The sequence below is a fragment of the Thrips palmi genome, unplaced genomic scaffold (genome assembly GCF_012932325.1).
Source record: "Thrips palmi isolate BJ-2018 unplaced genomic scaffold, TpBJ-2018v1 HiC_scaffold_5, whole genome shotgun sequence".
In the NCBI taxonomy this organism is placed as follows: Eukaryota; Metazoa; Arthropoda; class Insecta; order Thysanoptera; family Thripidae; genus Thrips; species Thrips palmi.
Window position 1 is genome coordinate 10,226,003 of NW_023144632.1, and position 16,188 is coordinate 10,242,190.

General features: G+C 55.9%; 1 protein-coding gene across 2 annotated transcripts in view; it reads right to left on the minus strand.

The window, feature by feature from the left end:
- Positions 1–16,188, minus strand: part of LOC117650286 (regulating synaptic membrane exocytosis protein 2) — a 53,592-nt gene that overhangs the window by 31,797 nt on the left and 5,607 nt on the right. For both annotated transcript variants that reach the window (XR_004588027.1, XM_034393591.1), the window contains exon 3: positions 948–1,674. Coding sequence is in view for 1 of the 2 variants with exons in the window: in XM_034393591.1 (XP_034249482.1) it covers positions 948–1,674 (727 nt within the window). In the remaining variant the exon portion in view is untranslated. The remainder of the gene's footprint in view (positions 1–947; positions 1,675–16,188) is intronic.

The following is a 16,188-nucleotide window of genomic DNA, read 5'->3' on the forward strand; positions in this document are numbered from 1 at the left end:
GCAGCCAAGGTCAAAAGGTCGAAGGGTCCGCTTCCCTGCAAGTCCCTCTTCCACACACTCTGTGGCGTGCCGATGTCCAGCGCTGCTCGTGGCAGTGCGGGTGGGCTGCATGTGCACGTCATTATCGCCCCCCCCCCCTCCCCCAACAAAAAAAGAACCAGGGACACCGAAAAACGATCGGTCGCGAAAACTGAGCTGCAGCAGTCGGGGGCTGACACCGGACAGACGCGTGGACAAAGAAATGTCATAATTGCCGCCCTTATCACGAACGACGCACTGAACGAGCCTAACCTAACGATGCACCTAGCATCCCTGAGACGCTGCACTGAGACGCCTTCATTGAGACTTCGCACTGAGACGTCGCAATGAGAAGTCGCACTGAGGTCGCGCTGAGACGCCACACTTGGACGTCACACTGGGACGCCACACTGCAGACTGATTTCGGGAGCCGTTTCCGTCGCCCTTTCTCTCTCGCACCTGTAGGGTACGCCCCGCGAGTGGGAGAGAGACAAGCGACGAAAACGACTCCTCGGAATCAGTCAGCACGGACGCTGCACGGAGACGCTGCTCTGGGTCGCCACACTGAGACGTCACACTGAGACACCACACTGAGACGTCACACTGAGATACCACACTGACACCCCACACTGACACCCCACACTGACACCCTACACTGACACCCCACACTGACACCCCACACTGACACCCCACACGGACACCCCACACGGACACCCCACACTGACACCCCACACTGACACCCCACACTGACACCCCACACTGACACCCCACACTGACACCCCACACTGACACCCCACACTGACACCCCACACTGACACCCCACACTGACACCCCACACTGACACCCCACACCGACACCTCACTCTAAATAGCCCCACCGCGACGCCCCACTGACAAGTTGCACTGAGACGCTGACACGCTGTTACTCACCCTTCTCGGTGTCGTGCTCCTCGCCACTGGTGCAGTCCGGCGTGGACCTGAGCTCGTCGTCCGAGGAGGAGAAGGAGCGCTGCGGGGCAATGTGCGGGGAGTGCTGCGCGGCGTGTTGCGCTGCGTGCGGCGCCGTCCGGGATACTGCGCGCTTCGCCGAGCCCTGCCGCTTGTGCTGCTTGCGCCCGGGCGGGGGTCCGTGCGGCCCGTGCGGCCCGTGCGGCGCGGCGTGCGTGCTGTAGGCGTGCGCGTGCGCGTGCGCCCCGTGCGAGTCCATGGACGAGCTCTGCTCGGAGGAGAGCGAGTCGTGGCGGTAGGGCGGCAGGTGGGGCGCCATGGCCATGTGGCCCGTCATGTGGCCCGTCATGTGGCCGTGCTGGCCGTGCTGGCCGTGCTGGCCACCGGCCTGCAGCTGCTGGTGCGAGCGCATCAGGCCCTCCAGCTCGCCGCGGTAGTACCGCTCGTCCTCCTGCTGCGAGTACTGCCTTCTCAGACCCAGCGGCCCCGCCAGCAGCGGCTGGTTCTCCTTCTCGGCGGCCGAGTGCGCGCGCTCCAGCTTGGGCCGCTTGTCGGCGGACAGCCCCGCCAGGATGCCGCCCTGCATGTCCGCCTCGATGCGCCTCATGATGGAGTCCTGCTGGCTGCTCACCATGCCCTTGTTGATCCACTGGCCAGTCTTGCTGAGCAGCTCCTGCTTCTTGCGGCACAGGATGCACACCCATATCACCTGCAAGCAGAGACGGCGCCGAGTCAGGACAGGGCAACCAAACGCATTTCGCTTGGCTGTCGGCCCTGGCTCGCAGCAAACAAGCAAAGAGGCAAAAAACGCACACGCCCGCGGGCGCGCTCGCTCAGCCGTGACGTCACTAGCCACTCTTCGCGCAGACTGGGCAACTTCACGCGGGCGGGGAAGACTGGGCTAAAGGGGCGCCGGGGAAGAAGAGCCTGGTCCCCAAACAGAATTACCCAGTCGTCCGGCCACGCAAAGCTGCCTCTTTCCCCGTGGCGTGAATGGGGGGGTCTCTATGCGGGAGTGTCGACAGCCATCCAGGGACGGGAAATGTAAGGAACCAGACAAGGGCGGGCCTCACGCGCGGTACGTCTCCGGGTACCTCACTTCGAAAACAGGTGTACACGACTGGTGTATCTCAATTCGAGGGTAACCACTCGCGTAAACCTGTACACCAGAACCGTATAGTGATACCCCGGTGTACCGAAGTCCTTTTACGGGGCAAAGGGATGTCCCCCGGCCCGAACACGTTTGGATTCACGCCTGATACCCGGCAACGGTAGTCTGTACACGATTCTGAATGTTTACCCCTCGCTATTCCATTTGCAGACTGAAAATATCACGAAATGCGTTGCAAAAATACTAAAATTGGGACAAATTTACGTGGTTTTGCCGACTTTTTCAGTGACTAGACTGATACAAGGCAGTGACTGGAGTCAGGGGTGTACACTGACTAGACGAAGTGAGGTACCCCTCGGACGTCTCTCTCCACTCTAGGACTGGGCCAACTTCACGCGGCCGGGGAAGACTGGGCTAAGTTCGCGCGGCCGGGGAAGAATGAGCCATGTGGTGCCCAAAAAGATAGAGGATAGCCCAGTCTTTCCCGGCCACGCAAAGTTGCCTCATTCTTCCCCGTTGGCGTGAATTTGGTGGGGGTCTCTTATGCGGGAGTGTCGACATCCATCCTGAGGTACGGAAAATGTAAGGAAGCACAGACAAAGGGTACGGAACATCCGTACTTGTTCCAAACTCATGGAAGCCGGAACGAATGACACGCACGGTGTTCCGAAGTTGGCTAGTACGGCGGGCGACGGGGGTGTCAACCCCCCCCCCCTCGACCCGTTTCTGGATTCACGCCTGGTCCAGGCCAATTGTTGACCAGAACTGCTCCGTTCTTTTTCGCAGATGATACGGATGATACATTATACATACTGAAAAGCAAAGAGAACAGCTTCCTCGTACTCTCAGGCAGGTGCCAAGCAGTGAGACAGCAGAATATCATCGATAGGGCTCGGTTCCGCCGCGAGACATTTTTGTCTCACCACACTTGGCAAGGCTCTCGGGTCCGACCAACACTCGACAAGACTTTTTGGCGAAGCGAGTGACATTTCATTTAACTTTCAGCGCGATTCACGCGAGTCCTCTAACTGTCCTTCCTGTTCAACAAGTGGAATCGTCCCCGACTGCCGATCGCGATTCGAATTGCGAATGCACGATGATTGACTGTGCCTGGCATGTTGCATTTCAACCTGTTCGCGCCCCAGACGAGTCTATCGGGCCGACGTCGACGCCGGAATTGCATCTTTCAGCGAACCACAGCGAAGAACGGGGAGGAAAGCGTCTCGGCGCGAACCAATCGCATCGGGAAAAAAAAAGGAAACATGTGTCCCTCCGTGACAGCTCTCTGAAAGTAAGTGACTCAACAACAGTCTGCCGGTAGCTCAAGTGGCTCCCGCGGTGTGGGGGGTTGGGATAGGGGAAGGGGGAGAGGGAGAGGGGGCAGAGGGGGAAGCGGAGAGAGGGGAGGGGCTAGAAGAGCGAGCCTATTGAAAATTGAAAAGAGTGGGGATGTGGCTGCCAGCAAGCTGAGGAGGCCGACCGTTCCTCTCGGTGCAGCCAGCCTACGGACGGCAGCCGACGGGACTTCCCCCCCCCTCCCCCCCTCCCCTTGCGCGCAGTGCCCCGACGCGACGCTACCCCCACCCCGCTTCTAGTTTGAGTGGCGATGAACGGTGCCCAGCGAGTTCCCGACTTTGACGGCCGCCAATGAATGGGAAACTTGAGTTGAATGGAATGCATATTGCAAAACGGCCACACCACTTGTTTGGAGAGTGTCACAGAAACAAACTCCCAAGGCGGGACGAGCGATTGGGATGCCAAGTAAACGAAGCTCCCTCGATAGGACAGTCTTCAAACTGCCTCCGGGGTCCAAAGTTATCCCCGTTGACGGCATGCCAAAACGAAAACTAACGAAGCTAAAAAGACATCAACCGCTGACGTTTCGGCCATGACACGGCCGTTACGAGGCAGGGCCAACCCTTCGAGCTCTGCAAGACCTGCGAGCCCCGCGAGCCCTGCGAGCCCCGCGAGCCCTGCGAGCCCGAGCCCTGCGAGCCCGCGAGCCCTGCGAGCCCCGCGACCCTGCGAGCCCGCGAGCCCTGCGAGCCCCGCGAGCCCTGCGAGCCCCGCGAGCCCTGCGAGCCCCGCGAGCCCTGCGAGCCCCGCGAGCCCTGCGAGCCCCGCGAGCCCTGCGAGCCCCGCGAGCCCTGCGAGCCCCGCGAGCCCTGCGAGCCCCGCGAGCCCTGCGAGCCCCGCGAGCCCTGCGAGCCCCGCGAGCCCTGCGAGCCCCGCGAGCCCTGCGAGCCCCGCGAGCCCTGCAAATCCTGCGAGCCCAGCCAGCCCAGCCCAGCCAGGAACCGCTGGAAGTAGGTCAGCCCTCTGTCTACATGGGATTTGAAACAGCATTCCAGCAAATACCCAGGCCGGTGGCGCGGCCCGCGAGGCCGGGTGCTCCGCTCTCACTCGCACACTCCGAAGATAGTGTGTGCGCATCAGGCCCGTCACAAAGAAGAGGGCATGACCACAGCAAGCAGTGCAGGCCGTGCAGGCCCTAGGGTACGCAGTGTTGTATTGACTTTGCGGAGGGCCGCCCTGCGCCCTGCGCGGGACCCTGCGTCCCGAAAGCCGCGTCTTCGCAAGCGGTGGATGCGGCGTGTTGCAGGGCAATGCGATGAGGGGCCCGCGCCGCCCGCCCTTCGCTTTCAAGGCCGTCCCAAGGGTAATTCCGAGCCAAATCACCACAGGCCGGCTCGGCTCTGAACCCAGGTGCGCCCTGAAATTAGGGCACCCTATGCCTACTAAGTGCACCCTTACAAATGCATTCCCGGCAACCACACACTTACAAAGGGCCTGCTTGGCATGGGATTGCGGGGACAGACTTTTAGCTGTAGTGTGTACTTGGCCACGTATGCACTTGTAAGTTAGTATTAAGTTGGCAGTTAAACGTACTAGTCAAAGACTAGTACTACTAGTACTACTATAGTACTACTAGTACCCCCCCCCCCCCCGCCTCCACCGCGATAGTCCGCCCGCACCAGCCCCCGCGCTACAACCGCCCCTCTGGAGTGGGCATTCGTAACGGTCGTTGGACTATGTCTTTGATTCTTCAACATAACTGTGTGGGAAAGCGAGGAAGGGCCCTATTTTTAGCAGACGCAACACCTTTAAATTTTCAAATAAAATTAGATAAGAACAGGACACTATTCAGATGTCGGCTAGGTCTGGTGTATCGACAAAGGCACTTCACGAGTGGTGTGTTTCCACGGAAGCGAATGCTGGATATTGTACACATCAGATGTCTAAAACCACCCGGTGGCGTGGACCAGCAGACATTAGCTCAGAAGTGCAAACTGAGTGCCACAGTCGGTGAAATCACCCACGTGCAGATTCTTCAAATCATAAGCATGCTGATACGTGAACGTATCATCTCTGCCAAAAATGATCTGCTGACCAGCGGTGCCATGGCGTGCCGTGCCATGCCTTGCAGTGCCTTGCCGCCGCCCGCACCCGTTCTGACCCAGTTCCGCAGCCCTTTGCGACGGTGCCCGACGGGCCGCGTTGCTCTCGCCGCGAGGTCCGGCCGCCGAGGCCGCCGAGGCCGCCGAGGCCGCAAGGCTGCCGGGGCGCGAATCACCGCCCAGCCCACAAGTGGGTTCACATCGAAAAAAAAACATAGAGAAGCGAGACGCCCGCTCTTGTTGGCGCTTTTCGGCAAAAGCTGCATGCCGGGTGGAGGGGGAGGGGGCGCGGGGGCTCCGCGGTGGGGCGTGGTTCGGCGTATCGATCTCCCTGCGCCCCCCGCCATGCCGCGCCCCACCGGCCCCACCGCCTTGCATCCTCTTGTCTTGGCTCGTCTGGGCCGCATCACCGTTCACAGGGCCGAGCCGAAGGCCGAAGGGCGTTATCCCGGCAATTACCGAGTGTGGACTCGGGTGTAGACAGACCCGGTCGGCCCGCTCCGCCCGCGACGCGCCGGCGCTGATACAACGTATCGACTGCCCTGAACGCCCTCGGTGGGTCTAGGTGGGTCTTGCCGGCACGCTGACACGTGCTTTCTTCAGGACTCGCAAACACAAATGAACTCGTTGATCTGACAATTTAAAAAAAAAACGTTAAAGGAAAACAGTCTCATTTTTTTACCTTTTTTTTTTTGGGGGGGGGGGGATCCGTCAACCGATTGTTGTGCCAACAAATTATTCATCACGGAAACATTGAAACAACACGTGAAATTAACGTGGACTCTTCTGTTGGGTCAACGCATTCTTTTTATCCGTGCACAATTAATGAAGCTGTTTTTGTATGGTTTTTTTTTATCATCTACCGGTAAGACTTTCAAAAAAATCAGAAAAAATAACGTACAGTACCTATTGTTTGTGTTTGCTTTCGGGATAGCAAATCGTCTCATCAAAATACAGTATAACTTGCCGAATGTTACGTTTTAAAAAAAATATTATAGTTTCTAACTTTTATCTCTGGGAGGAGAGAGGTGTCTTGCCAAAAGCCGCCCCGACAAAGGTGCGTCTCACTGAAAAGCGCCGTGGCATTATCCCCATGTCAACAGGGCGAGGTGACAAGTCTTTCGTGACAGCGAGTCAGGCGAACGGAATGTTTTATCACTTGTGTCCACTTGTGCGCCCCGACGGGTCCGCTGCTAATGGTAGTTGACCATTTTCGTTTTATTCCTGCAGCTACAAACTTTCCCGTGTGATCCCCTTCACAGCGCGCCCTCCTCATTCGCGGCTGAATAATATAAATTCGAGCATGCTGACTTGAAGGACAAGAAAAAGGGGGACAAGTTGAGCCGGCGGGTAAAAGTTTAATTGTAACCCGTTTTCAATCGAAACTTTTGTAATTTGTAGGAGACTTAAAGGGGACGGCAGCCGAGGGCAGCTACGCCAGATAAGGGCGCGCGGACGCCACTCAAAACCTGCATTGTCGCTTTCCTGTCGAGTCGCGCGCGGTGGCACGGCCGAGGCGAGGGAATGTCTCTCGTTCTTCTTGCCCCTCTCATCCTTCATAACCGCAATTCTCTGGATATCTCGTCGTGCTCTTATTTTAACAGCGCAGCTGTTGCTCGCCGAGGTGACCTTCCGTCGTTGAGCACGAACCGTTCACTGAAAATCTACCGGCGTGACTTCGTGCCGTTTCAGGGGCGGGAAGAAAGTGTCACGTCAAAAAAAACGTCAAGACAGAAAAGCCGTGCCAGAAATCGGCGTGACTCAGAAATCACGCCAGTTTTTGGCGTAGTTTGTCTGTAACGGGTTTGGCGAGACTTTCCCCAAAAGACGCAACGTAAGCACCAATCCCTACGGTACATTCACGCGAGATAGTGGCCTGACTCACTCGCCATGCCGTCTTTCGGCGTCAATTTCCCGTTACGCCCATTTTTTGGCGTGACTTTTTGTCATGCCATGATTCGGCCACGAGTCCGACTATTCAACTTTGCAGTGTGGCACCCAACCCAACACGCCGCAATGGATGCATTCGCGCTTTCCGTCCCAAAGCCTCTCTGTAAAATGCATTTCTATCGACCCCTCCCGAGAAAACCATCTTAACTCGCCAGGGCTGTTCGCCGGTGTGCTGGGAGACTGTACAGTCTTAAGACGTCTTAACTTGATAGATTTTGTGCGCGAGTTCGGATGGTTTCCCAGCGCCCCAGCGAGTTAGGATGGTTTACCAGCGCCCCAGCCCCAGTGAGTTAGGGTGGTTTCCCAGCGCCCCGGCGAGATAGGATGGTTGGTCTTCGAGCGCCCTGTGAGTGAGGATGGTTTCCCAGCGCCTCGGCGAGTTAGGGTGGTCTTCGAGCGCTCTGTTGAGTAGTGAGGATGGTTTCCTTTTGCACCCTGGCGATTCAGAACGGTTCTGAGGGGATGGTATTTGGGCAAAAAAGTTGCGGCAATAATGCAGACACACTAACCTTTGCACAATATACAGTATTTGCACGTGGTCTCACTAAATATTTCGTGGATGTTCCAATATTCAACGGTTTGTTCTCCTCTGGTCTAGCTTTTAGCTGAGTGCATCACGTGAGAAAACAGGGGAACAGAAGAGGGACCGAGGCCTGGCGCGGAGTCTCGACGCTGACCGCGCCGCGCGGTCTCGCAGTGTGACGGAGTGTGAGGGAGAAAGAGCGATGGAAACGACTCTCGGAATCAGTCTGCTGTCAGGAACTCGAAAGTACGCGCGCTTAATCCGTGCGCACTGTAGGTCACTCTCCATGCATTCCCATGCATTCCCATGCATTTTCAGTTCATTCATGCTGACGCCAGGCTAGGACGCGGAAGCCATTCATGGAACTGTCCCCGTGGCGCGCCGACCGCGCCGTGGCGTATCGCGGTACTGCAGCATCCCGACCGACTCTGAGTGATTGAGTATCTGCAAACTGGATTTCCCCGCGCGTATACCCCGCGCCACGAAAGTCCGGCGATACTCCAATGTGCCGTGTTCACCCACCGACAGATCTTCCCCCTCCCCCGGCCGCGTCTGCCGGTACGACTGCTTGCACCTGCGTGGAGGTTGGGCCTTTGGAACCACTCAAAGCACTTCGACCAGGCCCAGGGAGGGGGGACCAGAAACTCAAACTTGTTATCCACTTGTAGTTGGCTCCATCTGCAGTCAGCAGCGGCCCCGGGACGGAGTGCCATCTTCGGAAAAGCGAACTACCGTGTCAATACCCCCCGCGCCAAGATTTCCCGGCGTCCAGAGTCTGGGGCGCGCGGAGTAGCGACGAGCAATCTAGTTCCGAGTCGGCGCTCGCCGTGTGCATGTGTGCATACGCACGTGCGAAGTGAGTCAACAGCGGCAAGTTTGCTCGCCACACAATTGGCAAGCCGTTTTGAATGACAAATGTTAGCAAGTCGTCTCGAATGCCAAAAATTGGCAAGCCTTGAATTGACATCTTCATTGCATTGCCAATATTTTGCTTCGCCCCGCTGCAATGCCAAATTTTGGCAAGCTGCGCAGTTTCTCAAGACTAGACTTGCTGGTTTTTGTCATTCAAAACGGCTTGCAAATTTTGCGGCAAGCAGACTCGCCACCGGACTTGCAGTGAATCCAACTTCCGGGCAAAGGGTGGAACCAGGAAGTCTCTGAATGGAGTAGAGCCGGTCCACGTGGGAAAATTGAAACTCCTGCCTTATCTTGAAGGCAGTATGGTCGTGCTCAGGGGCAAAAGGCTTGCCCCTCTCTGAGAACTCGAGCCGAAAAAAATAATTGGTTCTCTGGCATAACAAAACGTCAACACTGCGAGAAAAAACTGAAGCCAAAACTGAAATAATCCCTAGAATAATGCCATTCAGATCCTGTAAGTGCCTTCACTGTGAAATCAAACGTAGTCAAACGTTTGCGGTCCGGAGGCGAGGGCGAGAGAGACAGCGTAACCTGGTGCGGAGGTGAGACAGCGTAACCGCGCTGACAACCAATTCCACGTTGTCAATGCGTCAGTGTCTGCACCACACGTTGGCTCCCCGCGTTTCGTTTGTCAGAGTTTGAAGCCCAAGGGCTTTTTTTCCATCCGAACTTGTGACATGTATTGGCATTCGTTGTTTGCCTCGTTGAGGCAAATCCATTTCTGTGGGTTATTTAAAAAATTTTGCTTGTACTTCCAAACTTTTTGGAGGGAGGATACAACGCCACGAAACGCCACGAATCCATTTCCCCGACCATTTCTGTGGTTTTGGCCTCCTCCCAGAGCACTATGGATTCTGTCATTTCAGTTTCCCACGCTGCATTGGCCTCGTTGGCTCAAGAGCTGGCCCTATGGCCCAAGGGTTGGCCCAAAGGTTGACCCAAGGGTTGACCAAAGGGCCGACCCAGGGGCTGACCCAAGGTTTGACCCAAGGGTTGATTTAAGGGTAGACCCAAGGGTTGATCCAAGGGTTGACCCAAGGGTTGACCCAAGGGTGAACCTAAGGGCTCGCCCAAGGGTTGAACCAAGACCCAAGGGCTGACCCAATCGTTGACCCAAGGGCTGACCGAAGGGCTGACCGGGGCTGACCTAAAGGCAGACCCAATGGTTGACCCAAGATTGGCCCAAGGGTTGACCCAAGGGCCAACCGAATGAACCACAGTCGAGGCCCGGAAGGTCGATCCGTGCGGTCTGCCGCCAGGTCAGCCTATGGCGCAGCAGGCATGCGGAGGACAGGTGGACAGGCGGGCAGGCAGACGCAATTGCTGCTTCGAGGGCACGTTATGTGTCGTGTGTGACGCCGGTGACATGTGGGGGTTCCCAATCCCATTCTCAATTATCCAAGGAGGTTCCCGATTCGGATTGTCTCCGTATGCCCTCTGTAGCTGTCAAGGCCGTCCTCGCGGTCCGCCCCGCACTGCCGCACGCCACCGGCGACGTGGCGCACGCCGAGTGGCGGTGACGGCTGGAGGTGGTGCACTGTCAAACCAAGTGTGGGGACCACCCCACTTCCCGCCGTCCTGAGTCCTTGGACGTGAGGAGCCCCCCTATCTCATGGCACGGTGCACACGTGGACTCCGCACTTGAATTATGGAGACTGCGAGCCGTCCTCCAAGTGCGGGGACTGGAAACTACACACTTTCGCATTTCCAGTGCGACGTTCCCAGCAATCGGTTTCACAGTGTGGCGGCTAGTGGTGGCGGACGGTGCTACTAGCGACCGACAGGGCGCCCTTTCCATGCCGCCGAACCGCAAACGCGGCACTGCGCGGCACTGCGCGGCACTGCGCGGCACTGCGGGGAACCGCCGAGACTCCAACACGCCCGAGCGGTGTGTCGTTATTTGAGCAGTGATGGTTCGATGGAATGGATTCTGAAACGGTTACATGAGTTTCTGGATTATAGTCCCTCTTAGCGGTACGCATGTGGAATTCTTCTCTTTCTTTCTTTCTTTCTTTCTTTCTTTCTTTCTTTCTTTCTTTCTTTCTTTTTCTTTCTTTGGGGTGGAGGAGGAGGAGGAGGAGGAGGTAGCAATATTCTTCCGACGTGGCTCTTTTCCTGCTAAGCCGGACGCGGAGAACTCCGCACGTATGCAGGCGTATATTCAGGTGGTGGGTCACAGGAGAAGCAAGCCCCTCCCCGCCTTTCCGCCCTTCGACCAGGTCGCGGCTTGTGCAATCAGCAGATATCGAGGCCGGGTTCAACTGTCCGGAAAAGGTCGCAGGTTTTGAGACTAGTTCCATGAATTTCTGATGAATTTCAAAATTTATCTTACGAAACATGCATTAGCGTAGTGGACAATTTACGGTAGGTACGCACGCGTCATCGGCTAGCTTTGTCCATCTTTCACCCAGCTCTGCGGCTAGAGTAACGTAATTAATGGATGTCCCCTTACGTACGACTAATTATTCGTAAGATAACGAATAAATTAACGTAAGATGAGGAAAAACTCACGAGAAAAGTTGTGTCTAGCATAATGAAGAGAGGGCTAGGTCAGCCATAGATCATAGATTCTTATCGGTCTTTCGTACTGTAACGAATGTTGACTTGGCGTAGGAAAACAGTGCCGAGGTGAGGGTGGGAATGCCAAGCAGAGCCCTGACGAGGCCTTAGGGAAGCGGGCCACGACGTAAAATGAGTCACTGATGCTCAGCAGCCCTACGGTCCGCTCCAAAAAAAACGGTTTTATTTCAACTGCATTTGCATTTCTGATATCGCAGAGATAGACTAGACCAGAAAAGCAAAAGTAGAGAACCTTCAAAATGCTCGAAAACCTTGTTTTCCCTGTGGTTGTATTTTTGTCCAACTATAGCCTAGTGTCCACCGCTGTTCCCTATTCTGGTGGTTTGCGCGAGGCAAGAGGTGCGCACTCTCGGCGAAGGCGCGGCGAGCTGTTTACGCCGTTCGACCTAAACACGCCCGTTCCTGCAGACACACATTTGGCTCCCTCCGCCCCACAGGAAGCCGGCGGGAAGGGAACAGACCGCCGCGACAGGGGCCTGCCAGGCTTGCCCGGCTTCCCCGCCCAGCACGAAGACGGGTCGAGCGCCCGTGCCCTCACTGCCCAACCGAGTGTGGAGAACTCTTCTGGGGCGGAGTAATCCTCCACACTAGCGACGCGTGGAGTTTGCAGTCTCCACACTTCGAGTGAGGAGTAGCTCGCAGAGCCCTTGCCTCTTGGCATGGTTCAAACGTGAAGAACTCCCGCACATGAAGAGTGGGTACTGCAAACTCTGCACTTCAAGGTAGGGCTCTCAATAACCCGTCCTGGGGGCACCCGGGTCACCCGAGTCGGAACCGAATTGCCGCTTTTTCCTGGGTACCCGGGTCCACCCAGGGACCAGTGCACACGCCGAGGAGGTAGGCAACGCGAACCCACAAGTATTTTCGTGTTGCCTACCTCCACGGCGCGGTTCCACCGATCCCCCGGTCGGACCCGGGTACCCGGGAAAAGCCGTCAAGCCGGTCCTAGCCCGGGCGGGCGGGCGGGTGCCCGGGTTGCCCGGGTACCCGGGACAAGCCCTACTTCAAGGTGTGCGAGACTGGAAATTCCACACCGACGATTTTCATGAATGGAGTTCTTCACACCTGGTTTCACAGTGCACCTGCAACACGCTGATCCGGGTGACAGCGTTCCAGGGTGCGCTGTCGTGCGCTGGCGTGCGCCCGGCCCGGGCCGCGTTTGAACTCGGTGCCGGACGGCGCCAAAAGAAAGTTAATTAATTGCGTTAGTATCCCCATCTTCCGCTCCAAGGATCAAATGACCCCGAGCGAGTGAAAATAATTCACGTTGCTGCACCGCACGGGAAAAAAAGTCGCAGGACCCTGAATCAGCATTTTGAAAGCGAGGTGGGCGTCGGGGTTGTCGAGGCGCTTCGCTTAGTCTCATCCGTGACCAAGAGACACCCAGTCCCCCCGGCATGTTCCAATTATTCGAGAATTTAGTTCCTAACCGTTTGTAGTCTCGGAAAAGAACGGCTCGTTTCGGAAGTAAAACAAGGTTTGTGGGTGAATTTTCACCCAAATCAAGAGGAATTGTAACCCGGAATGAGCAAAACTTGGCATGTAAACCTTATTTCGCATACTCAGGCCGGTTAGGGGGTTGTTCAAAACAGTTGATTTCCTTGTCAGTGCGGGAACCGGCGGGAACTCAATCCGGAGAGACACACAATGCCACAAAGGCCTGGCGCGTGGAGTGGTGCCGATCAGGCGGGGGAGCTGGGGACAGTTTCGCAAACACACCGGATGCCAAAAGAACTTAGCGCGCTACTCAGCTTCATGATTATGCTCTCATTCCGGGAACCTGACACGGATCACATCCGTTTGAACGTGAAACGTGCCACGTTAATTTCAATTCTTATCACGTCTGTTGTTTGAACGTGAATCGTGTCATTTCTATACTTTGTCACATTCGTTTGAACGTGAATCGTGTCACGCTCGCTCAATACTTTGTCGCATTCGTTTTAGGGATCGAGGTCACCGTGGGCACGACCGCACATCTACGGAAACGAAATCATTCAGTGGCCGCGTAATAATGAAAACGCAAACCAGCAGAACGACGTACTATACATCGTCACTCTCATCAGCAAGAGCTTCCTAGTCCCATCCGGGCGCAGCGACAGCGAAGCGTGCGGTACAGCGCACACTAATACGCCAAGTTTCAAACTACTTGACATACATGTTTGCTCTGCTCCGCTCTGGCTTTATTCAAGTGGACTCAATATCCTACAGAACCCGAGACTGTACTGAAAGTCTGCTGGCGCGCATCAGGCTGGTATAGTTGTCTGTTGACTTGGCTTTCAGTCGTCGAGGTTTTTTTTAAATGGTGAGTGAAAGAACAAGTCTGGAGGCTGATCGTGCGACATTCATTATTCAGAACGGCCGAGTAAACGTTGAAATCACAACGAGCAAAAGGTATATTCCGGTGCGGATATCACATGAAAAGCATCCGACAGTACATTTCATCAAGAAATGGGTCGCCGTCTGCTGAGCCCTCCAAAAGAGCATTGTGCCGAGCGCCGTGCACCGTGCGCCGGCAGAGCCGGGCAGAGCACTCCAGGTGCAGTTCCTGAATGGAGGACTTAGTGCCATTTTGATTTCCTTGATCCGGGCCGGAGACGCAGTGCACGGCGAATGGGACCTTTGAGTCGTCTGCAAGCTCTAAGGAACAAAGATGAAATGGAAGGCGAAAAAAAACCGTCTCGGCTGAACAAATTGTATAGACGAGGTTTTGTCACCAGATGTGGTCCCACCAGTTTTAATTCTCGCAAGATGTACACAATTTTACTTTTATTTTATTTGCGCGGAATCTCGAGAAATAAAATCCCGCCAGGTAAAAACCAATTTAGATATTATAGTTAAGGGTGTCACCATAATAATAATGTTAACCAACTTAATAATTTCCCACCAGGTATAAACCCTAAAAGACAAATCACAAGTATTTTATTAAATTTCGTGCACGTTTAAATTGGGTCAAAAGGTGAGGCGCACGTAATTGTACTTGCAAGTCAACATAATATCTGATGTGCATATAGGGCACGTTGGCAGTGCCGGCGCACAGACAACGCCAAGCGATGCGGAGGCAGCACTGGATGGCTGGACATCGAGCCATTGTACTGAATCAAACATTTCGCATTAATTAGTCCGATGAAAGCGCTTCCCTATGTCTGTTCGTAGACACACAGCCTACGAGTCCTGCGTGTCATATTAAGGCGGGTTTACCCTCGGCTCGCTCGATAACGTATAACGATCGTCCTCACGAGGTTTTCCGTAAAATGAGGTTTCTGAAATAGGGCTAGGGCTTTTACCCTCACAGTCTATTTTACGGAAGAGTGACGGTCACAAAAAAACCTAGCGGCTGAACAAACTCTGATGATAAGACACGGTGAACGTCTGCTTTTCATCTTCACCTTTTTTGCGGACCAATTTTTGGTCTTTTATAAATCTGTTCGATCCTGGTCGAAAAATAGTTGCGCGCGTGGAACTCCTTACGTAATTTATGATTCTCGCGTTATTCACGCTGATTTTCCATTCTGTCGGATCTTCCAACACGGTCACAAATAATCCAGGTGGCCGTAAGGGAAGAAGTCTTCCGTAATAAGCCGATGCCCCCGTAAAGACGGAAACCTTACGTTTCGGAAAACCGTCACGTTGCTGTCGAGCGAAAACGAGAGCAAAGCCGGCTTTAGTTATAGGCCGTAATGCAATAGCCGATAAATGCAGTCGAAAACATGCTTTTACAGTGACTTAAAAATAAGCCCGGGCCTGACGCGCTTTTTCGTTTGTCAACAAACATGTCGACAGTCTTGTGTCCCTCGCGTCGTTGCATGTGCATCCCGCCCCGTTCAGCAGAAAGAGAAAGAGAGGCAGGACGAGCAAACCGGAGATGACACGTAGTTAAGTCACATTCGGCCGTGTCCACCACAGACGGCCCTACGGCCCAGCCCCCGCCCTAATCCCGCTCCCACACTACCCCCCCCCCCCCTCCTCCTGGCACCCTCCCCCTCCCCTCTTCCCCGCGATCAATAACATTGCGTCATTTCCGGGGAGCTGCAGACAGGGCGCATGGTGACGTCACGCAGCATCCTCTCTATCCACCTCATCCATGCATTTCATCCCCTCCCCCAAACCCTCCCTCGCCGACCCGGTCCGCCTCATCCATACTCATCCGCCCAGCCATCTCGTCGCACCGCCTTTCTCCGAGCGTGCGCCGCCCGTACACTTTAATTTAAAACCTTTTTTGTTTGTTTTCGTTCCATTTCGCGCTGAAAAGCCGAAAGCCCAGAGCGCGCGCGGCGCTCTCTCCGGGGCTTTCCGAGAGCCGCCTCCGCTGCGCCTCGGCGCCGCCACGATGTCCGATATCAATTCCATCTCCCTCCCGCCAGCACGGTGTATGATCAAGGCGAAAAAGTCGCCCCCGTCCCGGCGACGGTGAGCTGGGGCTCAGCGGCGCGGTGCAGCCAAGTGCAATCGCCATTGCCTCGCGGCTCTGTCTGCTCCGTGACGCGCCTCCCCCTGCCCCCTCCCCCTGTCCACACGGTCCACACACATGCACGCACACACGGCGAGGCGCAGCGCGCGGCGAGGCGCGTCTCCCGGGCCGGCGACCTCCCTCCCGCGACGTCTAGTCGTGCTACGCGTCGCTGTGCGGCGCTGTGCGGCGCTGTGCGGCGCTGTGCGGCACTACGCAATGGCTACGCAGCGTGGCTCCACCGTGCTGCGTCACCACGTCGCTGCGACGCTGCACGCTGCGCCGCGCTGCGCCGG